At 51.9% G+C, this 16,115-nt stretch overlaps 1 protein-coding gene across 11 annotated transcripts in view; it reads left to right on the top strand.

Annotated features, from left to right (window-relative positions):
- Positions 1 to 16,115, top strand: part of oxr1a (oxidation resistance 1a) — an 894,274-nt gene that overhangs the window by 682,883 nt on the left and 195,276 nt on the right. For all 11 annotated transcript variants that reach the window (XM_078216653.1, XM_078216656.1, XM_078216650.1 and 8 more), the window contains one exon: positions 3,190 to 3,352. In XM_078216653.1, coding sequence (XP_078072779.1) covers positions 3,190 to 3,352 — 163 coding nt within the window. The remainder of the gene's footprint in view (positions 1 to 3,189; positions 3,353 to 16,115) is intronic.

Genomic DNA, 16,115 nt, shown 5'->3' with positions numbered 1-16,115 from the left:
TACTATGAAAATCCTCTAGTCGCCACACTCCAGCGCCTGTTTCGGGTACAGAGGGAGAATTTAGCATGACCACTGCACCTAACATCTTTCGGACTGTGGGAGGAAACCGGAACAGCCGGAGGAAACCCAGGCAGACACAGGGAGAACGTGGAGCCTCCACACAGGCAGTGACCCAAGCTGGGAATCAAACCTGGGTCCTTGGCGCTGTGAGGCAGCACTGTGCCACCGTGTTGCCCCATGAATGAGAGGGAATCTAATAGAAACATATAAAATCCTGATGAGACTGGACAGGCTAGATGCAGGAAGAATGTTCCCAATGTTGGGGAAGTCCAGAACTCGGGGTCACACTCGAAGAATAAGCGATTCAGATGGTATCAGGCAGGAACTTTCAAAATCAGGAGGACAAAAAGTGGACACGAGATTGTTTTGGCAGATAAGGCAAAGGAGAATCCAAAGAGCTTCTACAAGTACATAAAGGCCAAAAGAGTAACTCGGGAGAGAGTAGGGCCTCTTAAGGATCAACAAGGATCTATGTGCGGATCCACAAGAGATGGGTGAGATCCTAAATGAATATTTCTCATCAGTATTGACTGTTGAGAAAAGCATGGATGTTGGGGAACTTGGGGAAATAAATAGTGACGTCTTGAGGAGTGTACATATTACAGAGAAGGAGGTGCTGGAAGTCTTAAAGCGCATCAAGGTAGATAAATCCCCGGGACCTGATGAAGTGAATCCCAGGACATTGTGGGAGGCTATAGGGAGGAAATTGCGGGTCCCCGAGCATAAATATTTGAATCATGGACAGTTACAGGTGAGATGCCTGAAGATTGGAGAGTGGCAAATGTTGTGCCTTTGTTTAAAAAGGGCTCAGGGAAAAGCCTGGGAACTGCAGGCCGGTGAGCCTCACATCTGTGGTGGGTAAGTTGTTGGAAGGTATTTTGAGAGACAGGATCGACAGGCATTTAGAGATGCAAGGACTGATTAGGGACAGTCAGCATGGCTTTGTGAGTGGAAAATCATGTCTCACAAATTTGATTGCGTTTTTTGAAGGGGTAACCAAGAAGGTAGATGAGGGCAGTGCAGTTGATGTTGTCTACATGGACTTTCGCAAGACCTTTGACAAGGTACTGCATGGTAGGTTATTGCATAAGGTTAAATCTCACAGGATCCAGGGTGAGGTAGCTAAACAAATACAAAATTGGCTTGATGACAGAAGCCAGAGGGTGGTTGTAGAGGGTTGTTTTTCAAACTGGAGACCTGTGCCTCAAGGATTGGTGCTGGGTCCACTGTTGTTTGTCATTTACATTAATGATTTGGATGAGAATATAGGAGGCATGGTGAGTATGTTTGCAGATGACACCAAGATTGGTGGCATAATGGACAGGTAGGAAGGTTATCTCAGCTTGCAACGGGATCTTGATCAATTGGGCCAGTGGGCTGACAAATGGCAAATGGAGTTTAATTTAGATGAATGCGAGGTGATGCATTTTGGTAGATTGAACCAGGGCAGGACTTACTCAGTTAATGGTAGGGCGTTGGGGCTAGTTACAGAACAAAGAGATCTCGGGGTACATGTTCACAGCTCCTTGAAAGTGGAGTCACAGGTGGACAGAGTGGTGAAGAAGGCATTCAGCATGCTTGGTTTCATTGGTCAGAACATTGAATACAGGAGTTGGGACATCTTGTTGAAGTTGTACAAGACAGTGGTAAGGCCACACTTGGAATACAGGGTACAATTCTGGTCACCCTATTATAGAAAGGATATTATTAAACTAGAAAGAGTGCAGAAAAGATTTACTAGGATGCTACCGGGACTTGATGGTTTGAGTTATACGAAGAGGCTGGATAGACTGGGACTTTTTTTTCTGGAGCGTAGGAGGCTGAGGGGTGATCTCATAGAGGTCTATAAAATAATGAGGGGCACAGATCAGCTAGATAGTCAATATCTTTCCCAAAGGTAGGGGAGTCTAAAACGAGAGGGCATAGGCTTAAGGTGAGAGGGGAGAGATACAAAATTGTCCAGAGGGGCGATTTTTTCACAGATGGTGGTGAGTGTCTGGAACAAGCTGCCAGAGGTAGTAGTAGAGGCGGGTCCAATTTTGTCTTTTAAAATGCGTTTAGACAGTTACATGGGTAAGATGGGAATAGAGGGATATGGTCCCCAGAAGATGGGCGTTTTACTTCAGTTGGGCAGCATGGTTGGTGCAGGCTTCGAGGGCCAAAGGTCCTGTTCCTGTGCTGTAATTTTCTTTGTTCTTTTTTGTTCTTAGTTGTGAACCTGTGGAATTCTCTACCACAGAAAACTGTTGGGGCCAGTTCATTAGATATGTTCAAGAGGGAGCTAGATGTGGCCTTCACAGGTAAAGGGATCAAGGGGTATGGAGAGAAAGTGGGAGTGGGATTATGGAAGTGCATGATCAGCCATGAACGTATTGAATGGTGATGCAGGCTTCAAGGGCCGAATGGCTTACTCCTGCACCTATTTTGTATTTTTCTATATCTTTAAGGATATTAATTTTTTGATAGGCCATTCAGTCAAACTCTATTAACAATGTCTTATCACAATTCATAAAAATGTACAGGGAGAGAAGCATAACTTAAATAAAAGAGAAACTATGTCGAAGAAGTTTGGTCAAAGTGGTGGTTTTGTGGCTGGAAATCTACTGACTGGGTGTTGGCCCAGTCACATCCATGGTATTTAAAGCAATAGGTTGGATGGCAACACAGGTATACTGGAGTGAAGGATTATTGCGCAATTCATTGACCTATCCTTTAGTATCATTGTCATAAGACACCAACTCCTCAACATACATTTTCAAATTATTGATTAAAGGTTCTAGACGTGGAATGCTTTAAAATTCATGCAACAACGCACCCTGTACACAACAAAATTGCATTAACATAAATTATTGGACTGTTCCTCCTCCCAGAATGCACTGCATGTAAAGATAATAAAATGAAATTGAAACGGTGAGCATCTTCCTCCTGTTAGTCCCAGAGAGGTATATTGAACTTCGTTTACTCCACTCATCCTACCACTTCCTGCTATTCGGCTGTAACCTCATCCAGCCAACCATCTATAACTGTTCTCCTTAATACCTATGCAGTAATTACCTCTGGTATCCGATGCTGTATTGACCAGTCAAGAAAATGTTCATATTTATTCAGTTGGAACTATTTGCTTTGCAGGGCCGAACATCTGTATGTCTTCTTTGTGCAGTGGTCTCCTGATGTGTACGGGAATGAAACTGGAGAGTCAGTGAAGGAGCCAGGATTCATGGTTGTCACAAAGAATGAGAAGTCTGAAATGAATGAGAATTCCAGCAATGATTCAGTGCTCAAAGACTGGGAGGTAAAAGTATTCTAAGATTAATTCCTTTCCAACTTTAGGAAGCTACATAGAATTCTTTATCTGGTCATTTTTTACAAAATCATGCATGTATAGCTTAAATTTTGAAAGAACTAGACGTAGGAATTCATATGGTGTGGTTGCACAAAAGAGGTGTTATTGGATAATAAATTGTATTGATTGCAATGGAAATGAATGTCAAGCACTGTGGATAATGAGGAGCCATTTTGCACCACACCCAAAGATCAATTTCTATCCTCTGCCTATGGATCGGACTTTTATTGTTAATTCTAATAGTAATCTCAAAGTATTGTTAATATGCTTGTTGTGGGACTGGTGGCATATCTAAAGACATTCAACACAGGTGAATCAATAGCAGCTTATTCAGTACAAGTCTGTATAGAGAGGGTAGCACCCTTTGGTTGCTCTAAAGTTACTTAAAAGATGTACAGTTCCTGGGCTGGATTCTCCGGCCGTGCTCGCCTCAAAACCGGAGAATCCCATCTGAGATCAATGGACCTTTGCACGGTCTGACCCCCACTCGCTACAATTCCCATGGTGGGCGTGACGGGAGAATTCTGGCCTCGTCTTTGTAATACTTCATCACAAATTCACATTGCACATCTCGTTCAGTATGTGCACAATTACAGATGAGTTTACAAAATTGTCATGAAGAGCCCTGACCTTGAACACAACAATGTCCAGTTTATTCAGAAAAACGAACTTTGTCTTATCTATTCTAACAATTTACCACATTGTCCGGTCATCTGCATATGTTAGCCTAGCCCAGAAGGTCACATTCCTTTGCTTATCTGCTCTAAGTGTTCCCTTGCATGTGACACTGGGTGTTGGTAAAACATTATATCGTTGTACCTCGGAAATTTGGTTAAATGACTTGTCTATATTATTTTGTGGTAAATAAGATGTATTTTTATTTCTCTGTTTTTTGTTTATTTGGGACAGTGGTAAGGAGAAACCTGGAGTTGCCATAAATCGCAATGAATGCTCGGTGCAGTCCAGAAAAAATAAAATAGCAATTTAGTTTGTGGCAGAGCAGTTTTTGTATTTGTCAATTTGAGTTTAGTCTGTAGACAATTTTCAGCACTTATATGTCTTTGTGCCTTAACATAAGAACATAAGAACTAGGAGCAGGAGTAGGCCATCTGGCCCCTCGAGCCTGCTCCGCCATTCAATAAGAACATGGCTGATCTTTTTGTGGACTCAGCTCCACTTACCCACCCGCTCACCATAACCCTTAATTCCTTTACTGTTCAAAAATTTATCTAACCTGGCCTTAAAAACATTCAACGAGTTAGCCTCAACTGCTTCACTGGGCAGGGAATTCCACAGATTCACAACCCTTTGTGTGAAGAAGTTCCTCCTCAACTCAGTCCGAAATCTGCTTCCCCTTATTTTGAGGCTATGCCCCCAGTTCTAGTTTCACCTGCCAGTGGAAACAACTTCCCTGCCTTGGAGGATGTTTGAGTAATACACCACTTTTATAAATCAGTCATAAGAAATGACAGCTGAAAAAACTTCGCATCTATGGAGAGAAAAACAGGCAGAATCTTCTGTCTTTCCTGTGGGGGAAGTGTAGCAGGCGGAGTTAATTTGGCATGGGGCCAAAAATTAGTTTTCTGACATTGGACCTTTATATGGTCCACCCCCTGCAATTCCCGTGGCGGGCGCGACGGGGGAATTGTAAAGAAATGTAAGAATTCTATTCCGGGAACTTTAAGGCAGGTCAAGCTTCCCAACAATCCTTGTCAGAAGCTCTTTTACATGAATTAGCATCGTTATATTCTAAGTTCATTAAAACGCTACTTCGCTGAAATTAAAGTTCCATCCTTCCATATTAAGTTCCTCACCAGCGATAAATTAGAATATTCATTTTTATGACTGCACATATGCATGCACCTGGCAAGCTTTACTTCTCAGAGGAATAGTCATAGAGTTGTACAGCACAGAAAAGGCCTTTGACCCTGCATCGAGTCTGCACCGACAATAACTACCACTAAAGTCATACTAATCCCATTTTCCAGCACTTGCCCATATTCTTGAATAGTATAATGTTTCAAGTACTCAACCAAATACTTTTTAAAGGTTGTAAGGTTTCCAACCTCCACGACCTTCCCAGGCAGTACATTCCAGATTCCCACCACCCTCTGAGTGAATTTTATTTTTCTAAAATCCCCTCTGAATCTCCTGTCCCTGACCATAAAACTATCACCCCTCGTGATTGACCCTTCAACCAAGGGGAACAGCTGCTTCCCATTCACCCTGTTCATACCCCTCATAATCTTATACACCTCAATCATGTCCCCCACTCAGCTTTCTCTGATTTAAAGAAAACAATCCAAGCCTATTTAGTCTCTCCTTATGGCTCAGATGCTCCATCCCAGGCAACATCCTGATAAACTTCTGTACCCCTTCTAGTGCTATCACATCCTTCCTATAGTGAGGTGACCAGAACTACACACAGTGCTCCAGCTTTGGCTGAACCAACGTTCTGTACAGCTTCAGCATTCCTCCCTGATCTTATACTCTAAAAGCAAGTTCGGACAAGCCCTTTTTTAGACAGGAGCTTGCAAGGGTTGATTAGAGTAGATTGTTTGAGGGCAAAGGGACCTCTGGCAAGTGGGGGGCCTTCAGAAGTGAAATAGCTAGAATTCAGGGTCTATATGTTCCTGTTAGGGTGAAGGGCAAGGCTGGCAGGAGTAGAGAACTCTGGATGACAAAACATATTGAAGTTTTGGCCAGGAAAGATAAGGAGGCATGGCTCAGGTACAAGCAGCTGGAATCAAGGGATTCTCTGGAGGTATATAGGGAATAAAGGGGGCATGAGGTAGCTTTGGCTGAGATGATTAAATTAATCCAAAGAAAAAGAATAACTGGAGAGACAATAGGATGCCCCAAGAACCAAAGTGGGCACACATGTATGGAATCTCAGGAGATGGTCGAGGTTCTCAATGAATATTTCTTCTCTGTGTTTATTGTGGAGAAAGACGTGAAGACTTGGGAACCTGGGAAAGTTAGTGGTGATATATTGGGGACAGTTTGCATTACAGTGGAGGAGGTGATGGACGTATTAAAATGTATGGGGGTGGATAAATCTTCTGGCCCTGACCAGGTAAACCCAAGAACACTGTGTGAGGCGAGAGAAGAAATTGCGGGAGCCCTGGCTGAGATATTTGCATCATCTGTGGTGGGGACGTTCCTGGAGAGGATTCTGAGGGCTAAGATATACAGGCATTTGTAAAGACAGGGTTTGATTAGACCATAAGACATAGGAACAGAATTAGGCCACTTGGCCCATCGAGTCTGCTCCACCATTCAATCATGGCTGATATTTTTCTCATCCCTATTCTCCTGCCTTTTCCCCATGACCCCTGATCTCCTTATTAATCAAGAATCTATCTATCTCTGTCTTAAAGACACTCAATGACCTGGCAAAGAGTTCCACAGATTCACCACTCTCTGGCTGAAGAAAGAGGACCTCATCTCTGTTTTAAAGGAACGTTCTTTTAGCCTGAGGTTCTGCCCTCTGGTTCTAGTTTTTCCAACTGGTGGAAACATCCTCCCCACGTTCACTGTATCCAGGCCTCTCAGTATCCTGTAAGTTTCAATAAGATCCCCCCCTCATCCTTCTAAACTCCCAACAAGTACAGACCCAGAGTCCTCAACCGTTCCTCAAACGACAAGCTCTTCATTCCAGGGATCATTCTTGTGAACCTCCTCTGGACCCTTTCCAAGGCCAGTACATCCTTTCTTAGATACGGGGTCCAAAACTGCTCACAATACTCCAAATGGGGTCTGACCAGAGCCTCATACTGCCTCAGAAGTACATCCCTGCTCTTGTATTCCAGCCCTCTCAACATGAATGCTAACATTGCGTTGCCTTCCGAACTGCCGACTGAATCTGCACGTTAACCTTAAAAGAATCTTGAACAATGACTCCCAACTCTCTTTGTGCTTCTGTTTTCCCCAGTTAGAAAATAGTCTATGACTCCATTCCTCCTTCCAAATGCATAACCTCCCGCCTTTCCACATTGTATTCCATCTGCCACATCTTTGCCCACTCTCCTAACCAGTCCAAGTCCTTCTGCAGCCCTCCTGCTCTCTCAATACTACCTGCCCCGCTACATATCTTTGTATCATCTGCATTAGGAATAGTCAGCATGGCTTTGTGCATGGGGGATCATGCTGTACTAATTTGTTAGAGTTCTTTGATGAATTGACCAGGAAGGTTGATGAGGGCAGGGCGCTAGACGTAGTCTATATGTACTTCAGTAAGGCCTTTCAAAAAGTTCCACATAGGCTGCTCTGAAAAGTTCGATCACATGGAATCCAGGGAGAGCTGCCTAATTGGATATACAATTGGCTTGATGGTAGGAAGCAGTGGGTAATGGTGGAAGGACGTTTGTCGGACTGGAGGCCTGTGACTAGTGGTGTGCCTCAGGGGTCAGTGCTGGGCCTATTCCTGTTTGTTGTCTATATCAACGATTTGAATGAGAATGTACAAGGCATGATCAGTAAGTTTGCAGATGACACTAAAATAGGGGGTATTGTGGACAGTGAGGAAGGTTATCAAAAATTGCAGCAGGATCTTTATCAGCTGAGGAAGTGGGCCGAGAAAGCAGACACGGGGAGAATAACAACAACAAAGAACAATACAGCACAGAAACAGGCCCTTCGGCCCTCCAAGCCCGCGCCGCTCCCTGGTCCAAACTAGACCATTCTTTTGTATCCCTCCATTCCCACTCCGTTCATATGGCTGTCAAGATAAGTCTTAAACGTTCCCAGTGTGTCTGCCTCCACCACCTTGCCTGGCAGCGCATTCCAGGCCCCCACCACCCTCTGTGTAAAATATGTCCTTCTGATATCCGTGTTAAACCTCCCCCCCTTCACCTTGAACCTATGACCCCTCGTGAACGTCACCACCGACCTGGGGAAAAGCTTCCCACCGTTCACCCTATCTATGCCTTTCATAATTTTATACACCTCTATTAAGTCTCCCCTCATCCTCCGTCTTTCCAGGGAGAACAACCCCAGTTTACCCAATCTCTCCTCATAACTAAGCCCCTCCATACCAGGCAACATCCTGGTAAACCTCCTCTGCACTCTCTCTAAAGCCTCCATGTCCTTCTGGTAGTGTGGCGACCAGAACTGGACGCAGTATTCCAAATGCGGCCGAACCAACGTTCTATACATCTGCAACATCAGACCCCAACTTTTATACTCTATGCCCCATCCTATAAAGGCAAGCATGCCATATGCCTTCTTCACCACCTTCTCCACCTGTGACGTCACCTTCAAGGATCTGTGGACTTGCACACCCAGGTCCCTCTGCGTATCTACACCCTTTATGGTTCTGCCATTTATCGTATAGCTCCTCCCTACATTATTTCTACCAAAATGCATCACTTTGCATTTATCAGGATTGAACTCCATCTGCCATTTCTTTGCCCAAATTTCCAGCCTATCTATATCCTTCTGTAGCTTCTGACAATGTTCCTCACTATCTGCAAGTCCTGCCAATTTTGTGTCGTCCGCAAACTTACTGATCACCCCAGTTACACCTTCCTCCAGATCGTTTATATAAATCACAAACAGCAGAGGTCCCAATACAGAGCCCTGCGGAACACCACTAGTCACAGGCATCCAGCCGGAAAAACACCCTTCCACTACCACCCTCTGTCTTCTGTGACCAAGCCAGTTCTCCACCCATCTAGCCACCTCCCCCTTTATCCCATGAGATCCAACCTTTTTCACCAGCTGTGGGACTGTGCAAACTCCACACAGACAATGATCCAAGCCGGGAATTGAACCTAGGACCCTGGCACTGTGCCACCGTGATTTTTTGGTTGGCATGGACCAGTTTGGGCCAAAGGTTCTGTCTCCATGCTGTACATTCTATTATTCTATATGTCTTCTTACCTACCCTATTCACCGACTCTGCCGTCATTGGGGATCTGCGAATAAGTACCCCAAGATCGATCTGTTCCTCTGAGCTTTCTCATCGTCTGCCATTCATTAAATGCTCCCTTGTCTTGTTAGTTCTTCCGAATTCCATCAGCTCGAACTCATCAGGGTGAACCACAGTCTGCCACTGCTCTGCCCATCGCGTGCGCGAGAGAGAGTGCGCGAGAGAGAGAGAGAGTGCGCGCGAGAGAGAGAGAGTGCGCGCGAGAGAGAGAGAGTGCGCGCGAGAGAGAGAGTGCGCGAGAGAGGGAGAGAGTGCGCGAGAGAGGGAGAGAGTGCGCGAGAGGGAGGGAGAGTGCGCGAGAGGGAGGGAGAGTGCGCGAGAGGGAGGGAGAGTGCGCGAGAGGGAGGGAGAGTGCGCGAGAGGGAGGGAGAGTGCGCGAGAGGGAGGGAGAGTGCGCGAGAGGGAGGGAGAGTGCGCGAGAGGGAGGGAGAGTGCGCGAGAGGAGGGGAGAGTGCGCGAGAGGGAGGGAGAGTGCGCGAGAGGGAGGGAGAGTGCGCGAGAGGGAGGGAGAGTGCGCGAGAGGGAGGGAGAGTGCGCGAGAGAGGGAGGGAGAGTGCGCGAGAGAGGGAGGGAGAGTGCGCGAGAGAGGGAGGGAGAGTGCGCGAGAGAAAGGAGGAGAGGCGAGAGGGAGGGAGAGTGCGCGAGAGAGGGAGGGAGAGTGCGCGAGAGAGGGAGGGAGAGTGCGCGAGAGAGGGAGGGAGAGTGCGCGAGAGAGGGAGGGAGAGTGCGCGAGAGAGGGAGGGAGAGTGCGCGAGAGAGGGAGGGAGAGTGCGCGAGAGAGGGAGGGAGAGTGCGCGAGAGAGGGAGGGAGAGTGCGCGAGAGAGGGAGGGAGAGTGCGCGAGAGAGGGAGGGAGAGTGCGCGAGAGAGGGAGGGAGAGTGCGCGAGAGAGGGAGGGAGAGTGCGCGAGAGAGGGAGGGAGAGTGCGCGAGAGAGGGAGGGAGAGTGCGCGAGAGAGGGAGGGAGAGTGCGCGAGAGAGTTAGAGAGAGAGTGCGCGAGAGTTAGAGAGAGAGTGCGCAGAGAGTTAGAGAGAGAGTGCGCGAGAGAGTTAGAGAGAGAGTGCGCGAGAGAGTTAGAGAGAGAGTGCGCGAGAGAGTTAGAGAGAGAGTGCGCGAGAGAGAGAGGGAGCGCGAGAGAGAGGGAGCGAGAGAGAGGGAGTGCGCGAGAGAGAGAGGGAGTGCGCGAGAGAGAGAGGGAGTGCGCGAGAGAGAGAGGGAGTGCGCGAGAGAGAGAGGAGTGCGCGAGAGAGAGAGGGAGTGCGCGAGAGAGAGAGGGGAGTGCGCGAGAGAGAGTGGGAGTGCGCGAGAGAGAGTGGGAGTGCGCGAGAGAGTGGGAGTGCGCGAGAGAGTGTGGGAGTGCGCGAGAGAGAGTGGGAGTGCGCGAGAGAGTGGGAGTGCGCGCGAGAGAGTGGGAGTGCGCGCGAGAGAGTGGGAGTGCGCGCGAGAGAGTGGGAGTGCGCGCGAGAGAGTGGGAGTGCGCGCGAGAGAGTGGGAGTGCGCGCGAGAGAGTGGGAGTGCGCGAGAGAGAGTGGGAGTGCGCGAGAGAGTGGGAGTGCGCGAGAGAGAGTGGGAGTGCGCGAGAGAGAGTGGGAGTGCGCGAGAGAGAGTTAGAGGGAGTGCGCGAGAGAGAGTTAGAGGGAGTGCCGAGAGAGAGTTAGAGGGAGTGCGCGAGAGAGAGTTAGAGGGAGTGCGCGAGAGAGTTGAGGGAGTGCGCGAGAGAGAGTTAGAGGGAGTGCGCGAGAGAGAGTTAGAGGGAGTGCGCGAGAGAGAGTTAGAGGGAGTGCGCGAGAGAGAGTTAGAGGGAGTGCGCGAGAGAGAGTTAGAGGGAGTGCGCGAGAGAGAGTTAGAGGGAGTGCGCGAGAGAGGTTAGAGGGAGTGCGCGAGAGAGAGTTAGAGGGAGTGCGCGAGAGAGAGTTAGAGGGAGTGCGCGAGAGAGAGTTAGAGGGAGTGCGCGAGAGAGAGTTAGAGGAGTGCGCGAGAGAGAGTTAGAGGGAGTGCGCGAGAGAGAGTTAGAGGGAGTGCGCGAGAGAGAGTTAGAGGGAGTGCGCGAGAAGAGTAGAGGGAGTGCGCGAGAGAGAGTTAGAGGGAGTGCGCGAGAGAGAGTTAGAGGGAGTGCGCGAGAGAGAGTTAGAGGAGTGCGCGAGAGAGATTAGAGGGAGTGCGCGAGAGAGAGTTAGAGGGAGTGCGCGAGAGAGAGTTAGAGGGAGTGCGCGAGAGAGAGTTAGAGGGAGTGCGCGAGAGAGTTAGAGGGAGGGCGCGAGAGAGAGTTAGAGGGAGTGCGCGAGAGAGAGTTAGAGGGAGTGCGCGAGAGAGAGTTAGAGGGAGTGCGCGAGAGAGAGTTAGAGGGAGTGCGCGAGCGAGTTAGAGGAGTGCGCGAGAAGCAGTTAGAGGATGCGCGAGAGCGAGTTAGAGGGAGTGCGCGAGAGCGTGGGAGTTAGAGGGAGTGCGCGAGAGCGAGTTAGAGGAGTGCGCGAGAGCGAGTTAGAGGGAGTGCGCGAGAGCGAGTTAGAGGGAGTGCGCGAGAGCGAGTTAGAGGGAGTGCGCGAGAGCGAGTTAGAGGGAGTGCGCGAGAGCGAGTTAGAGGGAGTGCGCGAGAGCGAGTTAGAGGGAGTGCGCGAGAGCGAGTTAGAGGGAGTGCGCGAGAGCGAGTTAGAGGGAGTGCGCGAGAGCGAGTTAGAGGGGAGTGCGCGAGAGCGAGTTAGAGGGAGTGCGCGAGAGCGAGTTAGAGGGAGTGCGCGAGAGCGAGTTAGAGGAGTGCGCGAGAGCGAGTTAGAGGGAGTGCGCGAGAGCGAGTTAGAGGGAGTGCGCGAGAGCGAGTTAGAGGGAGTGCGCGAGAGCGAGTTAGAGGGAGTGCGCGAGAGCGAGTTAGAGGGAGTGCGCGAGAGCGAGTTAGAGGGAGTGCGCGAGAGCGAGTTAGAGGGAGTGCGCGAGAGCGAGTTAGAGGGAGTGCGCGAGAGCGAGTTAGAGGGAGTGCGCGAGAGCGAGTTAGAGGGAGTGCGCGAGAGCGAGTTAGAGGGAGTGCGCGAGAGCGAGTTAGAGGGAGTGCGCGAGAGCGAGTTAGAGGGAGTGCGCGAGAGCGAGTTAGAGGGAGTGCGCGAGAGCGAGTTAGAGGGAGTGCGCGAGAGCGAGTTAGAGGGAGTGCGCGAGAGCGAGTTAGAGGGAGTGCGCGAGAGCGAGTTAGAGGGAGTGCGCGAGAGCGAGTTAGAGGGAGTGCGCGAGAGCGAGTTAGAGGGAGTGCGCGAGAGCGAGTTAGAGGGAGTGCGCGAGAGCGAGTTAGAGGGAGTGCGCGAGAGCGAGTTAGAGGAGTGCGCGAGAGCGAGTTAGAGGAGTGCGCGAGAGCGAGTTAGAGGGAGTGCGCGAGAGCGAGTTAGAGGGAGTGCGCGAGGCGAGTTAGAGGGAGTGCGCGAGAGCGAGTTAGAGGGAGTGCGCGAGAGCGAGTTAGAGGGAGTGCGCGAGAGCGAGTTAGAGGGAGTGCGCGAGAGCGAGTTAGAGGGAGTGCGCGAGAGCGAGTTAGAGGGAGTGCGCGAGAGCGAGTTAGAGGGAGTGCGCGAGAGCGAGTTAGAGGGAGTGCGCGAGAGCGAGTTAGAGGGAGTGCGCGAGAGCGAGTTAGAGGGAGTGCGCGAGAGCGAGTTAGAGGGAGTGCGCGAGAGCGAGTTAGAGGGAGTGCGCGAGAGCGAGTTAGAGGAGTGCGCGAGAGCGAGTTAGAGGGAGTGCGCGAGAGCGAGTTAGAGGAGTGCGCGAGAGCGAGTTAGAGGGAGTGCGCGAGAGCGAGTTAGAGGGAGTGCGCGAGAGCGAGTTAGAGGGAGTGCGCGAGAGCGAGTTAGAGGGAGTGCGCGAGAGCGAGTTAGAGGGGAGTGCGCGAGAGCGAGTTAGAGGGAGTGCGCGAGAGCGAGTTAGAGGGAGTGCGCGAGAGCGAGTTAGAGGGAGTGCGCGAGAGCGAGTTAGAGGAGTGCGCGAGAGCGAGTTAGAGGGAGTGCGCGAGAGCGAGTTAGAGGGAGTGCGCGAGAGCGAGTTAGAGGGAGTGCGCGAGAGCGAGTTAGAGGGAGTGCGCGAGAGCGAGTTAGAGGGAGTGCGCGAGAGCGAGTTAGAGGGAGTGCGCGAGAGCGAGTTAGAGGGAGTGCGCGAGAGCGAGTTAGAGGGAGTGCGCGAGAGCGAGTTAGAGGGAGTGCGCGAGAGCGAGTTAGAGGAGTGCCGCGAGAGCGAGTTAGAGGAGTGCGCGAGAGCGAGTTAGAGGGAGTGCGCGAGAGCGAGTTAGAGGGAGTGCGCGAGAGCGAGTTAGAGGGAGTGCGCGAGAGCGAGTTAGAGGAGTGCGCGAGAGCGAGTTAGAGGGAGTGCGCGAGAGCGAGTTAGAGGGAGTGCGCGAGAGCGAGTTAGAGGGAGTGCGCGAGAGCGAGTTAGAGGGAGTGCGCGAGAGCGAGTTAGAGGGAGTGCGCGAGAGCGAGTTAGAGGGAGTGCGCGAGAGCGAGTTAGAGGGAGTGCGCGAGAGCGAGTTAGAGGGAGTGCGCGAGAGCGAGTTAGAGGGAGTGCGCGAGAGCGAGTTAGAGGGAGTGCGCGAGAGCGAGTTAGAGGGAGTGCGCGAGAGCGAGTTAGAGGGAGTGCGCGAGAGCGAGTTAGAGGGAGTGCGCGAGAGCGAGTTAGAGGAGTGCGCGAGAGCGAGTTAGAGGGAGTGCGCGAGAGCGAGTTAGAGGGAGTGCGCGAGAGCGAGTTAGAGGGAGTGCGCGAGAGCGAGTTAGAGGGAGTGCGCGAGAGCGAGTTAGAGGGAGTGCGCGAGAGCGAGTTAGAGGAGTGCGCGAGAGCGAGTTAGAGGGAGTGCGCGAGAGCGAGTTAGAGGGAGTGCGCGAGAGCGAGTTAGAGGGAGTGCGCGAGAGCGAGTTAGAGGGAGTGCGCGAGAGCGAGTTAGAGGGAGTGCGCGAGAGCGATGAGGAGTGGCGAGAGCGAGTTAGAGGGAGTGCGCGAGAGCGAGTTAGAGGGAGTGCGCGAGAGCGAGTTAGAGGGAGTGCGCGAGAGCGAGTTAGAGGGAGTGCGCGAGAGCGAGTTAGAGGGAGTGCGCGAGAGCGAGTTAGAGGGAGTGCGCGAGAGCGAGTTAGAGGGAGTGCGCGAGAGCGAGTTAGAGGGAGTGCGCGAGAGCGAGTTAGAGGGAGTGCGCGAGAGCGAGTTAGAGGGAGTGCGCGAGAGCGAGTTAGAGGGAGTGCGCGAGAGCGAGTTAGAGGGAGTGCGCGAGAGCGAGTTAGAGGAGTGCGCGAGAGCGAGTTAGAGGGAGTGCGCGAGAGCGAGTTAGAGGGAGTGCGCGAGAGCGAGTTAGAGGGAGTGCGCGAGAGCGAGTTAGAGGGAGTGCGCGAGAGCGAGTTAGAGGGAGTGCGCGAGAGCGAGTTAGAGGGAGTGCGCGAGAGCGAGTTAGAGGGAGTGCGCGAGAGCGAGTTAGAGGGAGTGCGCGAGAGCGAGTTAGAGGGAGTGCGCGAGAGCGAGTTAGAGGGAGTGCGCGAGAGCGAGTTAGAGGAGTGCGCGAGAGCGAGTTAGAGGGAGTGCGCGAGAGCGAGTTAGAGGGAGTGCGCGAGAGCGAGTTAGAGGGAGTGCGCGAGAGCGAGTTAGAGGGAGTGCGCGAGAGCGAGTTAGAGGGAGTGCGCGAGAGCGAGTTAGAGGGAGTGCGCGAGAGCGAGTTAGAGGGAGTGCGCGAGAGAGAGTTAGAGGGAGTGCGCGAGAGCGAGTTAGAGGGAGTGCGCGAGAGAGAGTTAGAGGGAGTGCGCGAGAGAGAGTTAGAGGGAGTGCGCGAGAGAGAGTTAGAGGGAGTGCGCGAGAGAGAGTTAGAGGGAGTGCGCGAGAGAGAGTTAGAGGGAGTGCGCGAGAGAGAGTTAGAGGAGTGCGGAGAGAGTTAGAGGGAGTGCGCGAGAGAGAGTTAGAGGGAGTGCGCGAGAGAGAGTTAGAGGGAGTGCGCGAGAGAGAGTTAGAGGGAGTGCGCGAGAGAGAGTTAGAGGGAGTGCGCGAGAGAGAGTTAGAGGGAGTGCGCGAGAGAGAGTTAGAGGGAGTGCGCGAGAGAGAGTTAGAGGGAGTGCGCGAGAGAGAGTTAGAGGGAGTGCGCGAGAGAGAGTTAGAGGGAGTGCGCGAGAGAGAGTTAGAGGGAGTGCGCGAGAGAGAGTTAGAGGGAGTGCGCGAGAGAGAGTTAGAGGGAGTGCGCGAGAGAGAGTTAGAGGGAGTGCGCGAGAGAGAGTTAGAGGGAGTGCGCGAGAGAGAGTTAGAGGGAGGTGCGCGAGAGAGAGTTAGAGGGAGTGCGCGAGAGAGAGTTAGAGGGAGTGCGCGAGAGAGAGTTAGAGGGAGTGCGCGAGAGAGAGTTAGAGGGAGTGCGCGAGAGAGAGTTAGAGGGAGTGCGCGAGAGAGAGTTAGAGGGAGTGCGCGAGAGAGAGTTAGAGGGAGTGCGCGAGAGAGAGTTAGAGGGAGGGCGCGAGAGAGAGTTAGAGGGAGGGGGCGCGAGAGAGTTAGAGGGAGGGGGCGCAGGAGGGGCGAGAGAGTTAGAGGGAGGGCGCGAGAGAGTTAGAGGAGGGGGCGCGAGAGAGTTAGAGGGAGGGGGCGCGAGAGAGTTAGAGGGGAGGGGGCGCGAGAGAGTTAGAGGGAGGGGGCGCGAGAGAGAGAGAGGGAGGGGGCGCGAGAGAGAGAGAGGGAGGGGGCGGGAGAGAGAGAGAGAGTGCGAGAGGGGGCGCGAGGGAGAGAGAGTGCGAGAGGGGCGCGAGGGAGAGAGAGAGGGGGGCGCGCGGAAGGAGAGAGAGGGCGCGCGAGAGAGAGAGAGAGG

Source organism: Mustelus asterias, chromosome 7 (assembly GCF_964213995.1).
Source record: "Mustelus asterias chromosome 7, sMusAst1.hap1.1, whole genome shotgun sequence".
Classification (NCBI taxonomy): Eukaryota; Metazoa; Chordata; class Chondrichthyes; order Carcharhiniformes; family Triakidae; genus Mustelus; species Mustelus asterias.
Note: the sequence above shows the minus strand (reverse complement) of the source record. Positions and strands in the feature narration are given on the sequence as shown.